The sequence below is a fragment of the Centruroides vittatus genome, unplaced genomic scaffold, assembly GCF_030686945.1.
Source record: "Centruroides vittatus isolate TY-2023 unplaced genomic scaffold, ASM3068694v2 contig_55, whole genome shotgun sequence".
In the NCBI taxonomy this organism is placed as follows: Eukaryota; Metazoa; Arthropoda; class Arachnida; order Scorpiones; family Buthidae; genus Centruroides; species Centruroides vittatus.
The window spans coordinates 33642-53522 of NW_027122326.1; the positions used below are offsets into that span (position 1 = coordinate 33642).

At 29.1% G+C, this 19881-nt stretch overlaps 1 protein-coding gene across 1 annotated transcript; it reads right to left on the reverse strand.

Annotated features, from left to right (window-relative positions):
* Positions 1-4403: 4403 nt before the first annotated feature.
* LOC136978792 (nose resistant to fluoxetine protein 6-like) lies at positions 4404-10413 on the reverse strand. The gene is made up of 9 exons (XM_067274613.1): positions 10382-10413; positions 9585-9668; positions 9361-9523; positions 9208-9287; positions 7206-7325; positions 6742-6865; positions 5386-5572; positions 4860-5002; positions 4404-4450 (listed from the first exon to the last, which is right to left on the reverse strand). Exons 2-9 carry the CDS (start codon positions 9620-9622, stop codon positions 4415-4417), a joined length of 891 nt encoding a protein of 296 aa, XP_067130714.1. The 5' UTR covers positions 9623-9668; positions 10382-10413; the 3' UTR covers positions 4404-4414.
* Positions 10414-19881: the final 9468 nt, after the last annotated feature.

Genomic DNA, 19881 nt, shown 5'->3' on the forward strand with positions numbered 1-19881 from the left:
GTGATTTTCTGTTTCTTTTCTCTTATTTTGTTTTTTACGTAAAAATAAGATATCTTTTATAACTATTGATAATATAAACATTTTGTTTCGTTATATATTACCTTCAATTACAGATGCAAACTTTAATACATGGAGCATGTGAGAAAGTGTTAATGTATCGATTATTACATTTTTATGAATACATCTGAGACTAATGACAATATATTTTTACCTAGTTTAAGTGTCAATATTTTATTTAGAGTCATTTTAAACGTTATTATTACATCAAATTATGAAATGGAATATTCCAAATATAAGAGTAAGAGGGAGGGGAAAGAAGCCATGAGTGGGAAAAAATGTGTTTTTATCTAAATTATAATAAAATTTACTTATATTTACGAGATATATTGGCAATTTTCTTCTGCAAAAATGTATCTTGATAAAATTAATTATCTATATGAATGAAACTTTCAATAATACATTAGTTACAATAACTGTCGTTCCTTTTTTACCCTTTCTGTAATATGTCTTGTGTATTAAACATAGTTTCCTAGATTATAGCATAATAATGTGTAAATAAACTAAAAATTGTTAATTTGTAAACGCAGATACTATCACATAAAAAGCATACTGTACCCTCTGTATATTTAACGTCAGTTATTCGCTATTGAATTTTTCTAAAGAAACCTGTTTAATCCGTAATTTGACAGAAAGAAATTGTTTGTGGCCGTATTTCATATATCTAATGTTTTTCTCGTAATATTATTTCTAATATCAAAAATATATATACATTTCTAATATGTACAGTACATACATCAATATTTTTATTTTTGAATATTATATTTCGATACTTTTATCTTTCTTCACTAAGAACAATGTACTTTTATTTTAAAAAATTAACTTTTTACCAAGATAAAACAGTCGAAGTGGGAACCAGGCTGAGAATGACAATGAGTATATGAGCTCTGTTCAAGGGATATCAGCTTATTCGTCCCATCTTTGATATAATTCGTTTTTTTCTGTATTTACACTCAATTCACGTAAAAATTATTCTATTGTCCTGTTTATAATTAATAGCTTGTCTTTGTTTCTGTTTACTGAATGGAATTTCACAGTAAAATATTCGGAAACTAAATTATAAAAGCCAAACAAATTAAATAGCTTAATTTTTACAATATCCACTTAAAATGGATAAAAGCATTATTACATATCTATTATTTATTCGTGCATATCGACTTCTTTCGAAGAAATAATCATTTATTGTAACGTTTTTATAAGCTGAAAATTATTCTGTTGTCTTTGATGAAATTTGTAACAGTTTACTAATTTTTACAGAAAACATTAAATTTTAAACGAGGACATTAGTTAAAATTTATTAATTTGTACACAAACATTAAACTTTTTGACATATTTCTTTGTATTTGTTGGAGATCACGTGACCGAAAGCTATTTTTATTTTGGCGGGAGTTTTCCCACATTGATCTTTGTCATATCTAATTTGCATATTAGTGATAGTACATTACTAATCTTTATTAAACAGATCTAGAAATTTTATATTATTTAAATTTGACTGGATTAGTAAAATAATTATATAAAATTTTCAGTATTTTTCAGGAAAACTACAATCCAGGATGACGTAAGAGTCATCCATGGTTCGCGGGAGAATTTGTTGGATGAATCAGTTATTAGCAGAATTTTGTACAGTGCAGCTTAATGTTTCTGTGTTTCTCGTTTTTTCGAAGTTCACTGCGATAAATTTTTATTACGTGGATCCAAACATTTTGCGTTGTTTTTAACAGATCAAAGGTGGAGATTTTACTCTGAATTTAGAACTTGTTTTTTAGAATATGCTACTTTACAAAAAGAAAAGTTGAAAATAATTTATTTTCGACAATTTGCGAGAACTGATCTTTGTTTGGATGTAAATGAAGGCATGTATTATAGGTTTACTAATTTATTTGTGCATATAATTATCTAGTTCTAATTTCGATACATTTATGGTTTTTAGTTTTATAAGCGTGTTATTTAGACATGTCTACCAATTTAGTGCTAAAACGCAGAACTACGTCAAAGAAGAATACAAACTTTAATTAGCAAGTAGTCCTTTTATTAGCAAATTAATTTGTTTGTAGTCTTTTTTACATTTAAAGTGTAATTAGATGAAACTAAATAGATGTGAACATAGAAAGTAGAATATGACAAGACTAATAGATAAAACTATTATTACATATTACTCAATCAGAAAAATTTATACTTGAAGAATTTTGTTTTGATAATTATGCCTAGTGTTTATATCGAAAATATTTTTCAGTTATATTTGTAATTACAGTTACAAATTATGTAAAATTCAGCTTGATATAATAATATATCATTCGAATAGTAATGGCGCTTAAATATTTATAGGATTAATTGAAGTTTTCGAATTTTGTTTGAGGAAACTGAGGAAGGCATAAGTATCGACAGTTGTATAATGAACTGTATTTAAGTAAATTAGTTGACTTTGTATTTTTCGATGTAGTTTTTTCGTAATAATACGATATACGAACTTTCGATTTTGTAAATTGTATTATACTAAAAAATAAAGTTTTTTATGATATTCTCCTTCTTAATAATGTATTTATAATGTTTCTGAACTAAATAATACTTATTAAATTGAAATCCAAGCTTTACAAAGTACTATGATTATTAGGAAAGACCGTTTTACTATAAACTACTACGTTTTACTACAGCTTACTCCAATGTTGACTCTACGAAAAGTAGGTCAGACAAGGACCGTTAGACTAATGACGTAGGCTGTTTACTTTTTCGGGTTGCATCGGTGCTCTCGCAATAGCGTCATTTACAGAAGTCACACCTACTTTTTTCTGACACTAGCCAATTAAGAATATTAATTTTTTTAACCAATCAGATGACGGCGGGAAATTTAAATTCGATTTATGTCAATAGATGGCCGTCTAAAATTTGAAATTTATTTTAATTTTCTCTCTTTTGTTGTAATTTCTCGAAAACTAAAGGATATTCCAAAACAAAGTTGGAGAACCCAACTACTCGTGAAAATTCTACGACTTCACGAAATGGTCCAGGTATTTTATAAGAATTTTTTAACGACTATAGTCGTCCCTCACCACTGCCACTCGATCGGCTTGGACGACTATTTTCGTCCCTCACTGTTAAGAGGTTATTAGTATATGCTGATCCGACTTTTGTTTGATTGTGGCGCGTGTGAGAATTAAATTTATTTAGATTGTTATAAATCAAATAATTACTATCATGTCTGAAGCAACGTTATTCACGATTTAGTTCGTTAATTTTTAAAAAAAAGATATTGTGATAGTGGCGAAAACACCGGAGGACGTCTTACCATTTTTACATGTTTGTTGCGAAGGCAGTCCCTAAAAAAGAAAGTCATTTCTGTAAATTTTGTAATTTTTGGTGGACTACTGATTATGTGCAACGACAAAAATTTTATGTTTGTGAATGCTCCGTGTTTTTACATTTTATTATTTATTTAAATTTAGGGAGTTTCAGATAACGTCATTTATGTTTAAAAAAAAAAATTACTTTCAGATTTACCGTATCTCAGAATCCCATAATATTTGAAACTTCAATTTAGGTGCATTAGCAGTCCACACTTTCAAACAAACAACAATCAGTAATTTTACCAAATTAGTAACAACTAATAATTGAGAACCTTAGTGAAGTACCGAGAAAAGGTTATTTCTAACTAATTGCAAAATCCGAGCGGGCGAGTTGCGGTTAACAGCTAGTTGTTTATAGATTTTTAATTTAAACTACGTTAATCATCAACTTTCTCACGTATGACAAACCGTTAAAACATATTTTTGTTATTTTCGCAAGTCGATGCATGTATTTTCCGTCTTTACTCTGTGGAAAAGAAAGTTTCAAAAATTTCTCTTTTCGTTAAAAATTCATATAAAAACAGCCTCTGGTTAATGAAAATTTTAATACTATTCATACGAATTCTGAAAATTTTAAAATAGTATGAACAATACAAATACACGTAATTTATATTATTTTAAACATTTATTTAAAAAGTGAATAATTATGGGTATTTAAGTAATTTATTAACTTTGAAATACTTTAATAGTTCGTATACAATATATATATATTCGTCGTTCTCTTTAGGAATAAGGAAAATTTCAAAATATTCGTTATTAGTATGAAGATAAAACAAATGAGTACATTTTAATGTGTGGTAATATAAGTACTTAAAACATCGAATACAAACATTTCAATATAATCAACAACCTGCTTTTCATAATTTGTGCATATTAATTAAATCAAAGTCGAGTACTTGTATTTTTTAATTGGCAATTTTCGACTGGAGCTTTCTTTCTTGAACTTGACCGTAACAATTTCACAGCCAGAAATTCGAGAGGCGCTTGGATAAAAATGTAATAAAAGAATGATACAATCAGCGAAAAAACAACACCACTGCGAACAGCATCCACTGAAAAGAAAAGTAATGTTAACAATACAATCTCTAAATTGCCGTTTGCTTTTTAAAGTCTGTTATTGCTTCTTTGTTGCGAAAAAATAGTTAATAAACTTGATATATGTTGAAGTATACGACTTATAAATCTGAATTACACATAATACACTGTCGTAATACTTACTTTAATTATTCTCTTACAAAGATTAAGTTAGGTATTTATGACAGCTTATTTATTATTATATATTCGCTAATTGTGCTAACAGCTTTAAAAAGTTGTTTTAGTAAAACATTACTAATATAATTATATATATATATTTTTTAATATACTACTTAGAATAATTTTTATAACACTATAAGTACGGTAACCTTAAGTCTGAAACTTTTACTGCTTTAATTAAAAAATATATAAATAAACCTGGCATACCAAATTTAGTTCAGTAAAAGTTGTAGCCTTTCTAAGCTGAGCGTAAATATAAAGCATAATTAAAGGATGAAGCAGGTAAACCCACGCATTCAAACGATCAAAAATGGTGAAGACTTTCATAGACAAAAATCTGTTAACAACACCTGAAAATAAAAAATATGTCTGACAGAAGTAACAGTTGACATGTTTACATAATGCAGAAATAACAATGAGTTCAGAAATAGTTTTCACAATAAACTGTATTTATGTAAATCAATCAAAAAACACGACGTAGGTGAATTTCGTTCAGAATAAAATGAAATGATTCATGCATATCGAAATATTATAGTCAATTGGTTCTTTTAAGCAGCAGTACAATGAATTACTTTTTCAAACGACAATTTTTATGATTGAATTTAAAAAAAATACAGTTTTGTGTATTTCTGTGTTAAAAAAATACATTTTTAAATGTATACAACAGAGAATAAAAGCGAAACTCGAGCAAAAGAGTTGTGTAAAAAAATATAAAGCTGTGCAATCGACGTACCTCCATATCCAGTTATACAAGCTACACATGTCCACGAAAGTCCAATTATCCACATAAACGGTGACAAAGCTACGTGAATAAAAACAAAAGATTTGTTTGGAGACACTTCAGTTATCTGTTTGTGCAATCCAAAAGTAGAATACATCAATAAAGACGAGGAAATTATCCAGGAGATTACACGGTAAATCTGAAAAAAACAAATTTTTTTAAAATTAAATGTAATATACATTAATAATATGATATATTAGAAATACAGAATAAAAAATAGTTTAGCAAATGAATTAGTTTGTTCAATATTGACCGCAGCGATGATCACTTACAGTTGTTTAATATATTCTCGACAAATCTATCAAAAAAAAAAAAAAAAAAAAAAAATAGTAGACGTCATATCCGACTGTTGGTAGGTCTAATAAAGCATTTATTCCAAATCCCAAAACTATATGATTGCCATCAAGCGGGCCACTGTTAATACCAAATTCCAAAAGTCGAAAATTGTAGGTCTTAATAATTCTAAATATCCACTTACGAATTCGAACGTAAACTACTAGTATTGATCGTTTTCAGGAATGTTACTCTCTTTAGAAAGGTTTTACGGTTATATATTTAAATACTAAAATTCAAATTTATTGTTGTATTTAAAATATATACAGTCAAACCTGTTTTTATGTGCTCTTTTTATGTGCGATTTTTATTTGTGCGATTTTTTTAATGCGAATTTTTAATTTGTGCGGTATAGTTAGCGACTAGTCTCGTTCGATTCGTCATGTCTCACGTTGACTTATTATAGCTAAATAAACTTATTATAGCATAAATGCACTTATAATAGTAATATTATTGCACGAATATGCGAAAAATGAAATAATTTACTTTTTAAGTCAACAAAACACCACCTGGACAAAAATATGTAAAACAGACGATAGACCAGACGATGCAGTCGAGTGCTGACATCTGTTGTCAATAAATTCTATTTCGTACGGTTTTGAGTTATTTTCTATGTGAGACTTTTTTTATGCGGTCCCTGTTGACCGCATAAAAAAATTTTTTTTTAATTGTGTCGCGAAAACTATTATTTACAGCCATTCGTGAAGTTTCGTGAGATTTTTTTTAATGCGTTTTTTTTAATGCAATCCCTATCCCCCGCATAAAAACAGGTTTCACTGTATTTAGTTATAATTTGATTACAAGATAATTAATGATGACATTATTAAAGAAGTAAAATTATAGTTTAGTACAGTAGAGCGTTGTTTATCCAGAAGCTTTCCAGTGATTAAATAATAATTTTCACTTGTGACTATTTGTCTATAATATGATTTACGTTACGATACGTGTAATGCGTAACAAAAATGTAAGACTTACTTTTTTAATCTTCAGCTGCAGTTTCTTTGACAGAATATTTCCAATTAATAGACCCGTGCAATAGGAACACAGGTGCGAGTAGTACGGTCTTCGATAGTTATTAGCTAGGTAAGAAAAGAATTTTCTGTAAAGAAAATATATAACATTATTATTTCTTGCTAACTACATTATAATGTGTGAATTCTTATTTTTATTTAAACTTTTTAACAAACTAAAAAAAATAATTTGTGGCCTCACAAAGTTGTTTGTATAATATCTGCATGAACCTGATTGATACAGAAATCCATTAAGTATATTACGTAATAATTATTTTATATAAATTAACAAACGTACATAAGAATATCAATGTGCTTTAAGTAGATTTAACACGATCCCGCATATTGCCACAGTTAGGTTTAGCTATGTAAGTAAACGAAAATATAAAATAGTTTATTATAATTATTAAATATTACTAAAAAACATACTCCTTGTCATAAGAGTATCCAATGAAAATGAAATTGTCTGTCGTCACCATGTAAGTCACGTGTGAGGTAACGCCAACAATGACTAACATAATTATTACAAATAGTCCATGTTTTGGCCATCTGATGTAAAAATATATACAAATTTTATCAGTAAAATCAGAATAATAAATTAATAAAATGCTTCCAATTTATCTACAGTATAAGAAAAACAAAAAAGTTCGATATTATTGAATAATTCTTAGTGATAAATTTAACCGAAACATACAAAATCATTAATATTTTATGTCAAGAAAATGTTTTTAGCCATTATTATTGATACCTGTGAACCCGCTAATGAGGGACCAACAGATTGGTCTCTCATTAGAGTGTAAAGTGTGTACAGCTGAAACGAGTGAAAAATATTGTTTTTTCTGGATAGGTTTCTTAAATTTGCAGAACCCGGACATTAATATAATAAGTCCTACTAATACGATATGTCCTAGTAGACATTTACATAATAAATTGTATAAATAAGGACACAGAGGCATATGAATTTATTATGCTCTTACTTTTTGTGTACTCGTTGATTTCGCCCTAGTGTAATTACAGCCGAGAAGAATCTTTTTTGTTTTATAGAGGTGCGAGGATCCGAAACACCTTCTTTCCTCCTTTTTTTTTTGTTGAATAGTATCGTTCTTTTTTATAAACCTTTAATTCTACGGAAGAATGTAAAGTAAGAAAGTTAAAGAGGCTTTACAAGGTTAACAACCGCAACGATCTTTACAAAATAGCTGTTAAAAATATATGTATAAACAAGAAGGAAATAATCGTTTGTATTACAGTAATTCGATAGACGATAGAATCAACAAGACGGGAATAAGCGATGTTCTCATCCCCCTTTTTTGTTGCACGTGCATCAGTAATAAATCCCATAGTTCGTCGTCGAACCCGACATTGGACATAAACAAAATCGAAATTGTAGACAAAATTGTAATAATTATTGTCAGCTACACGCTAATTGATGGGCGAGAGCTGTCATGTCAATAGAAATTTATATTTTAAGTTCACCTCGGCGGAGCACTTAGGTCTGTAATTAAAACAAACATTTCAATTCCCGGCGTCCGTACCAACAAAATCCAGACATGACCACAATAACAGGTGTGCAAATAAATCCTGGCTATATGATAGTTCACACCCCTTGAATTAGGTATAAAACGGTGTTCACACCCCCACTAGGGTGTGTGACGTCAAGGATAAATAGAATTAATCCACGATCTTCCTCCATGCCCTCCACTCGAATTGACGCCGACGACTTACGGATAGCAAGGTAATTTTTGACCTTTCATACGGAAATCTCTCTCTCCCCTCAGTTGGTCAAGGTTTAGTAATAATAAACAGAGGAAAGGGTTAGAAATCTCTCAAAATGCGAGTACGAGCGTCAAACCCCCGCTAGCCACCTCATTTGTTATTCCGTTAAGGATTATTGTCGCATCTAAACTATTATTATTAGTATAACCCTTATTGTCATTTTTAGTAATGTATGCATCTTTTATATAATATCCTCATTAAATATGTTTAAAAGCTTAAATAGGTGTGATTACTCGAACGCAGCCAACACCTTATCGACTTATCCATGACCTCCCACTCGATTTTTGCCCTCCTAAATTGCCATCCATTGACCACGTGAGCGGGAATCACCTCCCCGTTGTCGGATAACGAGTTAGACCTCATCGCGTAACCCCCGATTCTCACAGAAGTTTTATTTTGAACAGGTTTAATTGTGCATTAAATTACTGGTGTACATATTTCTTATGTTACGAATTTTTATAATCGGAGATTTACACAGATTTTTTTGAAAAATATTTTTAAAGTTGTTACGTAATTATATCACCGGTCTTCAATTGAAATAAACGAAGCCATTTTTAATTTTAATTATTTCGCAAATAATTCTTGTAATTGTTTGATTAAAAATTTCAATTTAATAGTAACAATAAATAATCATATAAGTAATATATCTCTTTACCTATCACACAGGAATAACAATGGTGCTGTAATAATCGTTAATTGCATCAAATCACTCATAAACCATAAATGAGACAAAAACTGCAATTTCAAAAAATACGTAGATTAAAAGTAGAATAATAATATTTATTCAAATAAAAATTAAAACAATTACGTTATATGGATAATTGATATAAGGGTGAATATGAATTGTAAATTCCCACCAATGTCGTTCTGCAAATTCAGCGTGACGTTTAACCTCTTCCCAATGTGGACCATCGCCCAAAAGAGGTAAAATAATCGCCGTGGCCATAACACAAAGAACTGGTAGAGTTAACCTGAAAAAAGTTCGTAGGTAAAAGCTTCTTTTATGCAAAAGTTTAATGTAAGTTATTATACCTGATAGCTCTGTTTATCACGAATTGCACATATTGCATCTTTGAGCTTGCTTTTTGTTTCCGTGTGTAAAATGTCAGTAATCCACTAAATAAAAAAGAAATGTAAATAATTTTATCAGAAATTTTATTATACAACAATTTATAACATCGTAATTTAAATTTACTCTAATCACAACTACTATTACAAAGATCATTGTATTTACAAGCAGATAAAGTTATAGAGCGGCAACTGAGGATGGTCACAATTAAAGTATCGTTATTAAACGCTGTCTACAGAATTATTTAAGAGTTGAAATGCAACCGAATTTCGTAAGGTGACATTTCAGTACATATATAATTGAGGTTCCTCGGTTTAACGAAATATTCTTATCTCTAATTTTTCCATGTCTGTTCGCAGGTTTCATCCATCTAACTCCGTCTTTGATATTAAAATAGCAGCTATCCAGAGTACGCGGAAATTTATTAATGTATTGCTCAAATTCTGAAAATAATGATTATAATTGATCGTATGTGATGATTTAGACTTTAAAATAGAACACGTATTGAGTAGTATCTTTGCACGAATGACTCTCACCATTGTTCGATTGTTTTCCACAAACACTCTGTTGTAATAGTGTTATATTTTAGATCTGACCTTTTCATCACATGACGCGTTTATAGAGCGTTTAATGTGGATGCTTTAATTACTGTCCCCTTCTGTTTGATTTAAGACGTACAAAGACAGATAAAATGGCGTTAACTAAATTGGCTTATCTTAATTTTTGTTATTACAATTAAACAGATTTGCGTGTATTTTACCTGATTAAGAAAAAACTTTCAACAAATACAAATGAATAAGAAGCAATTTCTGTTGGTATGTAATTCATTATTCTTGATAAGTTTATATATTTTTCTGCAAGTAAATTTAAAATAATATTTGAAAATTATTTATATATTAACGTTAAGTTTATATTTTAACACTACGTTAGATACAAGAATGTTCAGTCCGAATAATAACGTTACTGAAATGAAATTACATACGAAGAGTCACAAAGTTAAAGTTGAAAATTGAAAAGTGAAAATGTGTCAAATTTTTATTTTCGAAGCTAAACATAATCAGGCTAAGTATAATAGAAATATTAAAAACGAAGCTGGACATTACTTTAGGCAGATATTACTGTAGTAATATCTGCCTAAAGTAATGTTTTCCAAAACAACTTTTTACGGGAAACTGGCTTTTATTTAGATTTTATGAACGTGAAAAATATCTTAAAAGCCTACGTATCTGAGTGTATAAACACCACTCTACACTGGTTCAATTGTTTAATTCACTCGGCCACTTATGGAAAAAAATAAATGCGTCAGCAAATTGTCAAACCTATTAGCTTTTAAGTCTCTTTGTAAACAATGTCATCTATACTAATATATAAAAGGTAACTAAGTTTGGTTGTAACAGGTAATCTCCGAAACTACTCATCCGAATTTAAAAATTCTTTCACCAATATTTAGAATGGACCGTCAGGGTGGACATAGGCTATATATTATTCCGTTAAACATTCATATAAATTAAAAGAGAACACATAGGATTAAGGCTTTTATGTTCAACAGATGGCGCTAACTCCGACGACCTAAGTTTGCTTTTCTGTGAGGCATTATGCTTTTCTGTGAGGATGGACTAAAGCAGATCATTTTCTATCTATCTATATAAATAAAATATAACGTTTGTTTGTTCCTACCGATTCCTTTGAAATTTTGACACAACGTTGCATTCGAATACGCAAGTGTTTTTATATAATATACATGTCGAAATTTCCCCTACTGGGGAGATGGACAGGATTAAGACTTAATGTGTTGAACTCGGCTTCTATTATACTATTTTACATGCAGTTTTTTTGCGTTTTTGATTGCGTTTTAATAGGATACGTCAACAGAATATACACTAAAAAGGGATTTTTCGATATTTCCTTGCGAGGGAGACGGATTAAGGCTTACTGTGAACAACATGACTTTTATTATACTATTTTAGATGCGTTTTTGATTGCGTTTTAATAGGGTACGTCAACAAAATATACACTATAAAAGAATTTTTCGATATTCCCCAGCAGGGAGAGGGACAGGATTAAGGCTTACTGTGAAGAACTTGACTTTTATTATACTATTTTAGATGCGTTTTTGATTGCGTTTTAATAGGTACGTCAACAAAATATACACTATAAAAGAATTTTTCGATATTCCCCAGCGGGGAGAGGGACAGGATTAAGGCTTACTGTGAAGAACTTGACTTTTATTATACTATTTTAGATGCGTTTTTGATTGCGTTTTAATAGGGTACGTCAACAAAATATACACTATAAAAGAATTTTTCGATATTCCCCAGCGGGAAAGGACAGGATTAAGGCTTACTGTGAAGAACTTGACTTTTATTATACTATTTTAGATGCGTTTTTGATTGCGTTTTAATAGGGTACGTCAACAAAATATACACTAAAAAGAATTTTTCGATATTCTCCAGCAGGGAGAGGACAGGATTAAGGCTTACTGTGAAGAACTTGACTTTTATTATACTATTTTAGATGCGTTTTTGATTGCGTTTTAATAGGTTACGTCAACAGAATATACACTAAAAAGGGATTTTTCGATATTTCCTTGCGAGGGAGACGGATTAAGGCTTACTGTGAAGAACTCTGCTTCTATTTATACTATTTTACGATGCGTTTTTCTGCGATTTTAATTGCGTTTTAATAGGGTACGTCAAGAGAATGTACTGTACACTAAGAAAAGATTTTTTGAAATTCACTTCACGGGGGAAACGTTATACATTTATAATAGATACATTTTCAGCCACAACAACGCGTGGCCGGGTCAGCTAGTAAAATATAATTGTAACGTTAGGAAGACACTTGTCTAGTAGAGTATATTACGAGAGTTATATGTATAACAACGTATTGTTATCACAAGACATAATTACCCGAAACGGTCTGTATTATTTCGAAATTTGTCAAAACGTGACCAAATATAACGCAATTTATTACTAAAACTTTGATTCCACTTAGCGCTTTTGTATTCTCGTAAGTGTTGCTGGAAAACAGTTTACTTGTAGTGCTGAGTGCGGATAACGAAACGACAACGTCAAATATTTTTCCTATAAATATCAAGTGTTAAATTATTAAATAATAATAAAACATATATAAACTATCTGCTGTGTAAGTTTCAAAAATAAACACGTGTTACTTTACAATACTTCTGTAACTGACTGACTTACCATTTATCTGTTTTTTGCTAACTATTTGTGATTTCGACAGAGCGTGAACGGTTGTTGCTAAGAATACAGAAATGATTAAAGTTCCGAATACGGCTCTGAAATGAAAATAAATTTTTTGCTTTATTTTCGTACACTTATTTAAAAAATTACATATTATTTTTCAATAACAATTAAAACCATAAAAAATCTAAAAGGACCTATAACTTCTAATAAAGTAATGGATTGTAGTCATATACAGAAACATAATTACAGTAATTATGTTAGGAAATATTTATGTATAGTACTTGTAAAGTGTGAAAAATTGTTACAGTTCTTTATCATTTCAATTTTGTTAATAAACCATTCACACTATTAAATTAAAAATACATGTTTTCCTTTTCAAATACGTAGTTGCTTGTGTTTGCATATTATACTTTTAAAAATATCGTCGTGCTGATCATCTATATTACAACTTTCGGGTAAATATTTTTGAATTAACATATAATGACTTCTAATTTCCATCGTAGGTTTATATATAGTTTATCGGGTCTACTGTTGCTACTGTTTTCGGATCCACTCTAAATCTGTTTTCGAGATTAAGGAAAGTCGAACGGATAGACAGCCGACTGGATAAATTTTAGTGAGAATTTGTAGCTATGCAATTTTGTCAATTCAGCCGAATAATTAAAACGTGAATAGAAAAAGTAACTTACAAACAAATTAGTTGAGATATTGAATATTCTTTCTTTTCTTCTTTTGTTTTACAGAATTCTACTTCAATCTTTAAAGTTTTTCTTATCACTTAAAAGAACAACATAAAGTTAAACTATTAAAAATAATTGTGAAATATATTGTATAGTAATCATCAGGTAATTATTTATATTTTTATAACGTTATAAAAAAAATATCTTTGAATTATGAAATTACAATAAACAATAAAAGATTTAAATGTTTATAACGTTTTACTGCAGTAAACTTACTCCAATTTCCAATATTTTCCAAGTCGTTTTCACTACAGGAATCTGGAATACAAACATCTAAACGCCAATCCTTTGACATGCTTAGCATTTGAGATATAGAAAAAGGTTTCTGGAAATTACAAGAATTGCCATTAATTTTTATGCTTTTCAAGAACATTGTTTTAGTTTTGTTTTCTAATATCCTTCATAAGTCTGTATACTAACAGTAATTAAGTAATGAGTACCATTTAAAGCATAGCATATTTGTATCATTTATATGTACTGTACATATGAATACATATAAAAGTTCACGATATTACCTTTAGCCACCTTATGTACTAGAAGTTGGCATAAAAAACCAAATATTTGCCATTTTACACATCAATAAATCGCCGAATTACATTCTGTTTTTAGTGTCTTAATTAGATATCGTCGTAAATCACATAAAAACTATTTTATTAAAAATTATACTGTACTAAAGCTGCTTATAAACGTATATAATACTACATAGGTAATCATTAACTTATACGCGATTATTGACAGAATATAGACATGCTGTACTTCAATCATATATAACACTGATATTTAATATTTAAATTGAATAATTACAGCATTTTATTAGCCGAAATATTTAAGGATATACAGAAGACAATCAAGTCCATTAACACCAAAAATCTTATTGAAAAATCTTACATGTATCATGTGTAATTCGTTTTACTAAGTTATTTTCAATTTGCTGTTATCTTATTGTGATACATGACGTACGCATACGAATAAATAGCAATACAAGAGCGGTTGTCTTGTGCATGACGAAGAGCAGAGAAAATGTGTATTTCAGCCGAATAGGCAATGTCTGATACAAGTGAAAGAGCTTGTAGCAATATCTTGTAGCATTGTTTAAAAGAATGGCGGTAGGAATGATAAAATTAAAAAGAGCAAATGCTGAAAAGAAATTAATGTTATTAATAAATTTTCTACAAACAAATGCATGTCAAAAAAGGTTAGAATGACAATATACAAAGTTGTCGTTGTTGTAAAATAACATGGATGTAGCGTTGAAGAGAGAGTAGTCTCATTTCTCTATATACAAGGACTAAGTTTATTGATTTTTTATTTAATTATAGTGCAGCTTAACACATAATTTATTGGTACTTTTACGTTGCTAAATATCCTAGCAGCCTGTCTAGACCCGTTTCAAAATCTCTGATTATGTAGGGTAGTGCTTTGACACGTCGTTACAGTTGAAATAAAAAAAAATTTCGAACAAAGTTACGCTATCAAGTGAGGAAACTAAAAATGTCTGCAACCGAGACATCTATGGCTTCAACCGAAGTTTACGGAGATGCCACTTTACCTAGAAACAAGGCGTTTACTTGGCACAAAGATCCAGGGTAAAGACAATGCTTATTGTTTCATTCGACGGCCGTGAAATTCTGAACAAAAATATTTTGCTCCAGGACAGACAGCTAATCAGGTCTTCTACAAAGATGTCTTGAAGCGATTTACAAATGGGTCAATTGCTAAAGATTGGGTGCTGCAAAAAGATAATGCTCCTATAAATTGTAAGTTAGGAGATTATTAACTATATAACGTGTATGTATGTATGCATTCTGCAAAAAGTAGATTTCTTTGTTATTTTCTGTTGGTCACAAGTTTGTATTTTATTTTGTCGTGGATGATACAGTTATTGTTATACGAAAATCTTTTGTTACTAATTACAATGTACTCTACTATGTTACTGTAATTGGTGTCAAAGAGTTTTAAGTATTGCTGTAAACTCGGTGAAAAAGTCTACCTTTTACTGAAGAGAGATCGACGAAAACTCCATTCTGAAATGCATTTAAATAAAATATCTGAAAATTAAATAGTCGTCTAAGTAATTCTTTAACTCGAAAGACGTTATATTTTTTTTATTATTATTTAAATGTCTACTATGACAGATCGTATTACTATTATAAATTGTGTAGAGGTAAAACAGGAAACAATAAAGATTTTTCCTGGTTTTTCTGAATACGTTTTCTCATTTTGCAAAACTTGGACACCGGTATAATAAGTCCTAGTAATACGATCTGTCCTAGTAGACATTTAAATAATTAAATTTTATAATAAAGACACAAAGGCTTAAGAATAAATACGTAATGTCTCCGTTTATTCGTACAAAAACTTCTTTAAGTGGTTATAAAACTCAATTACAGTATATTATTTAGACTCGCAAATTATAGCTTAAAGTATAGGCTACAGTCAACCACCGACTTATTACAGCGCTTCTTAGAAAAGTCGAAGGTTGAGTGTGAGTAATTTCTTATCGAAGATAATAAAAATTAACAATAGATATTATAATATGGCAGGAAGTTTGTATTATTTCCTCACTACAATAGTTTTTTAAAAATGGTCACTACATTAACCTCTTAACAGTAAAACAGTCGGACTCGGCTCTACCAGTTAGTTGTGGAGATAAACCGTGGGAATTTTTTTAAGAATTTTCCCACGCGTTTTTCTCGTTTCCGTTTAGGAAAAAAAATTTTTAAACAGTTACGTCTTGTAAAGAAAAAATCGTTCTTTATTGTCACATAATTTTTTTATATATGAATTTTTTTCGCGGTAATTTTTTGCTAAAATTTTTTTTTTCAAATTTATATTAAATTCTTTTTTGATTTTCCATCCGATACGATTTTTTCAAAACTTTTGAATTTATTTTCAATTTTATAAAATTTTTTAAAGTTTTAGGCATTTAAGTAATGACGATTTTTTCCAACCTGCGAATCAAATTCAAGAAAATGTAATTGACAGTTAACGAATTTCATCCACAACAATAGAAGACGTAAAGGTTGTTATGACTACAACTGGCGGCCTTTCCCCCCAGACTGAAATGTGGGTGAAGGTCGTCTCGTGTTCTACTTTCTGTAGAAGTGACGTAATCATTGTAAATAAAAGAAAATTTCAGTATATCGTTTATTTAAAATTTTAAAATTCCTTGTTCAAATTTACGCCGAAATATTAAAGCGAATTAAAATATTAGCATTTTGTAAATAAACTTACTTGACATATAATAAATTTAAATAAATTAATCTTTAAGAAACAACAAAACAATAAAAAAATGTAGAAATATTTTTATATTCATCTTCACATTTATAACATATGTTATCGTCATTGACCGATATTTAATTTTAAAAACAATTTTCACAATTGGCATGCATCAGAAAAAGAAAGCATAACTTCCCTAAAACACACTTCATTGAGAAGGTCCGCTTCACTCTGAAAAAGCCGACAGTTTTATGTCAGAAATCCAATGTGTGACCTACTTTCTCTAACGTAGTAAAACAAAGTAAGTTACAGTACAACAATACACATAAACATAAATAAATTAGTAGCCCAATAATACATACTTTCATGTAAATCCATATGTTATATCCAAAAGTCAGTTTTCCCAAATTGTTGAAAAATAAATTATTTTCAACTTTTCTTTTTGTAAAGTAGCATATTCTGAAAAACAAGTTCTATATTCAGAGTAAAATTTCCACCTTTTATCCGTTAAAAACAACGCAAAATGTACGAATCCACGTAATAAAAAATTATCGCAGTGAACTTCGAAAAAACCAGAAACACAGATACACCAGACTGCACTGTACAAAATTTTCCCACGAACTGATTCATATTTTAATGCACCTGTGAATAATTTCATCACATGACGAAAAGTTTTTGAATAAAAGCTAAAAGTTTTTAAAAATTCTTTCATAAAATCCGATGAATTTAATTAATACACAATAACTAAATCTGTTTAATAAAGATTAATAATTTTCCATTATAATTATGCAAATTAGATATAAAAAAGATCATCGCGCAAATTCTCCCGCGAACCATGGATGACTCTTACGTCATCTGGATTGAAGTTTCCTGCAAAATACTGAAAATTTTTATATAATTATTTTACTAATCCAGCCAAATTTAAATAATATAAAATGTCTAGATCTGTTTAATAAAGATTAGTAATGTACTATCATTAATATGCAAATTAGATATGACAAAGATCACTGTGGAAAAATTCCCGCCAAGATAAAAATAGCTTTCGGTCACGTGATCACCAAGAAATACAAGAAATATGCCTTAAATTTAATGTTTGTGTACAAATTAATACATTTTAACTAATGTCATCGTTTAAAATTTAATGTTTCTGTAAAAATTAGTAAATTGTAACAAATTTCATCAAAGACAACAGAATAATTTTCAGCTTATAAAAACTCTACAATAAATGATTATTTCTTCGAAAGACGTCGATATGCACGAATAAATAATAAATATACAATAATGCTTTTATCCATTTTAAGTGGATATTGTAAAAATTAAGCTATTTAATTTGTTTGGCTTTTATAATTTAGTTTCCGAATATTTTACTGTGAAATTCCATTTAGTAAACAGAAACAAAGACAAGCTATTAGTTATAAACAGGACAATAGAATAATTTTTACGTAAATTGAGTGAAAATACAGAAAAAAACGAATTATATCAAAGATGGGGACAAACAAGCTTACATCCCTAGAACAGAGCTTATAATTTGTTGTCAATTTCAGCCTGTTCCTACTTTGACTGTTTTCTGTTGGTAAAAACTTATTTTTTTAAAATAAAAGTACTTTGTTGTTAGTGAAGAAAGATAAAAGTATCGAAATATAATATTCAGAATTAAAAATATTGATGTATGTCCATATTAGAAATGTATATTTTTTTCCGATATTAGAAATAATATCACGAGAAAAACATTATATAAATGAAATACGGCCATAAACAATTTCTTTCTGTCAAATAAATTACGGATTAAACAGGCTTATCTAGAAAAATTCAATCGCGAATAACTGACTTTAAATATACAGAGGATACAGTATGCTTGTTATGTGATAGTATCTGCGTTTACAAATTAACAGAATTTTCCATTTTTTTTTTTACACATTATTATGCTATAATCTAGGAAACTATGTTTAATAATAAGACATACTACAGAAAGGGTAAGAAAGGAACGTCAGTCATTGTATCTAATGTATTATTGAAAGTTTCATTCATATAGATAATTAATTTTATCAAGATACATTTCTCCAGAAGAAAATTATCGATATTTCTCGTAAATATAAGTAAATTTTATTATAATTTAGATAAAAACTCATTTTTTCCCCACGCATGGCTTCTTTCCCCTCCCTCTTACTCCTATACTTGGAACATTCCATTTCATAATTTGATGTAATAATAACGTTTAAAATGATTCTAAATAAAATATTGACACTTAAAGTAGGTTAATATAGGCCTATATTGTCACGAGTCTCAGGTGTATTCATAAAAATGTAATAATCTATACAATAATACTTTCTCACATGCTCCATGTGTTAAAGTTTGCAGCTGTAATTGAAGGTAATATATAAAGAAACAAAATGTTTATATTATCAATAGTTATAAAAGATATCTTATTTTCACGTAGAAAAACAAAATAAGACAGAAGAAACAGACAATCACACGATATCTCTATCCAGGACATTCTATAATTGATTTCAAATTTCTAATGTCGACATACATGAATATTTTTGTGTGTGTGAATATTATATTTCGATACTTTTATGTTTCTTCACTAAGAACATCTTAAAACATTAACTTTTTACCAACAAAAAACAGTCGAAGTAGAAACAGGCTGAAAATAACAACGAATTATAAGCTCTGTTCTGGGGATGTAAGCTTGTTTCTCCCATCTTTGATATAATTCGATTTTTTTCTGTATTTACACTCAACTTACGTATAAATTCTTGTATTGTGCTGTTTATACTTAATAGCCTAACTTTGTTTCTGTTTACTAAATTGAATTTCACAGTAAAATACTCGGAAACTCTAAATTATAAAAGCCACACAGATTAAATGGCTTAATTTTTACAATATCAATTTAAAATGGATAAAAGCATTATTAAATAATTATTATTTATTCGTGTATATCGACTTCTTTCGAAGAAATACTCATTTATTGTACGGTTTATGTAAGCTGAAAAATTAAATTTTAAACATATTTCTTGGTGAACACGTGACCGAAAGCTATTTTTATCTTGGCGGGAGATTTCCTAGTGACCTATCTCATATCTAATTTGCATATT

Coding starts and splice junctions, on each gene's coding strand:
- LOC136978792 (XM_067274613.1), bottom strand. CDS start 9,622: ATGCAATATGTGCAATTCGTGATAAACAGAGCTATCAG. Junction 7,326..9,207: donor TTGTTATTCCTGTGTGATAG/GTAAAGAGATAT, acceptor TTTTTACATCAG/ATGGCCAAAACATGGACTAT. Junction 6,866..7,205: donor GGATACTCTTATGACAAGGA/GTATGTTTTTTA, acceptor TTTTCTTTACAG/AAAATTCTTTTCTTACCTAG.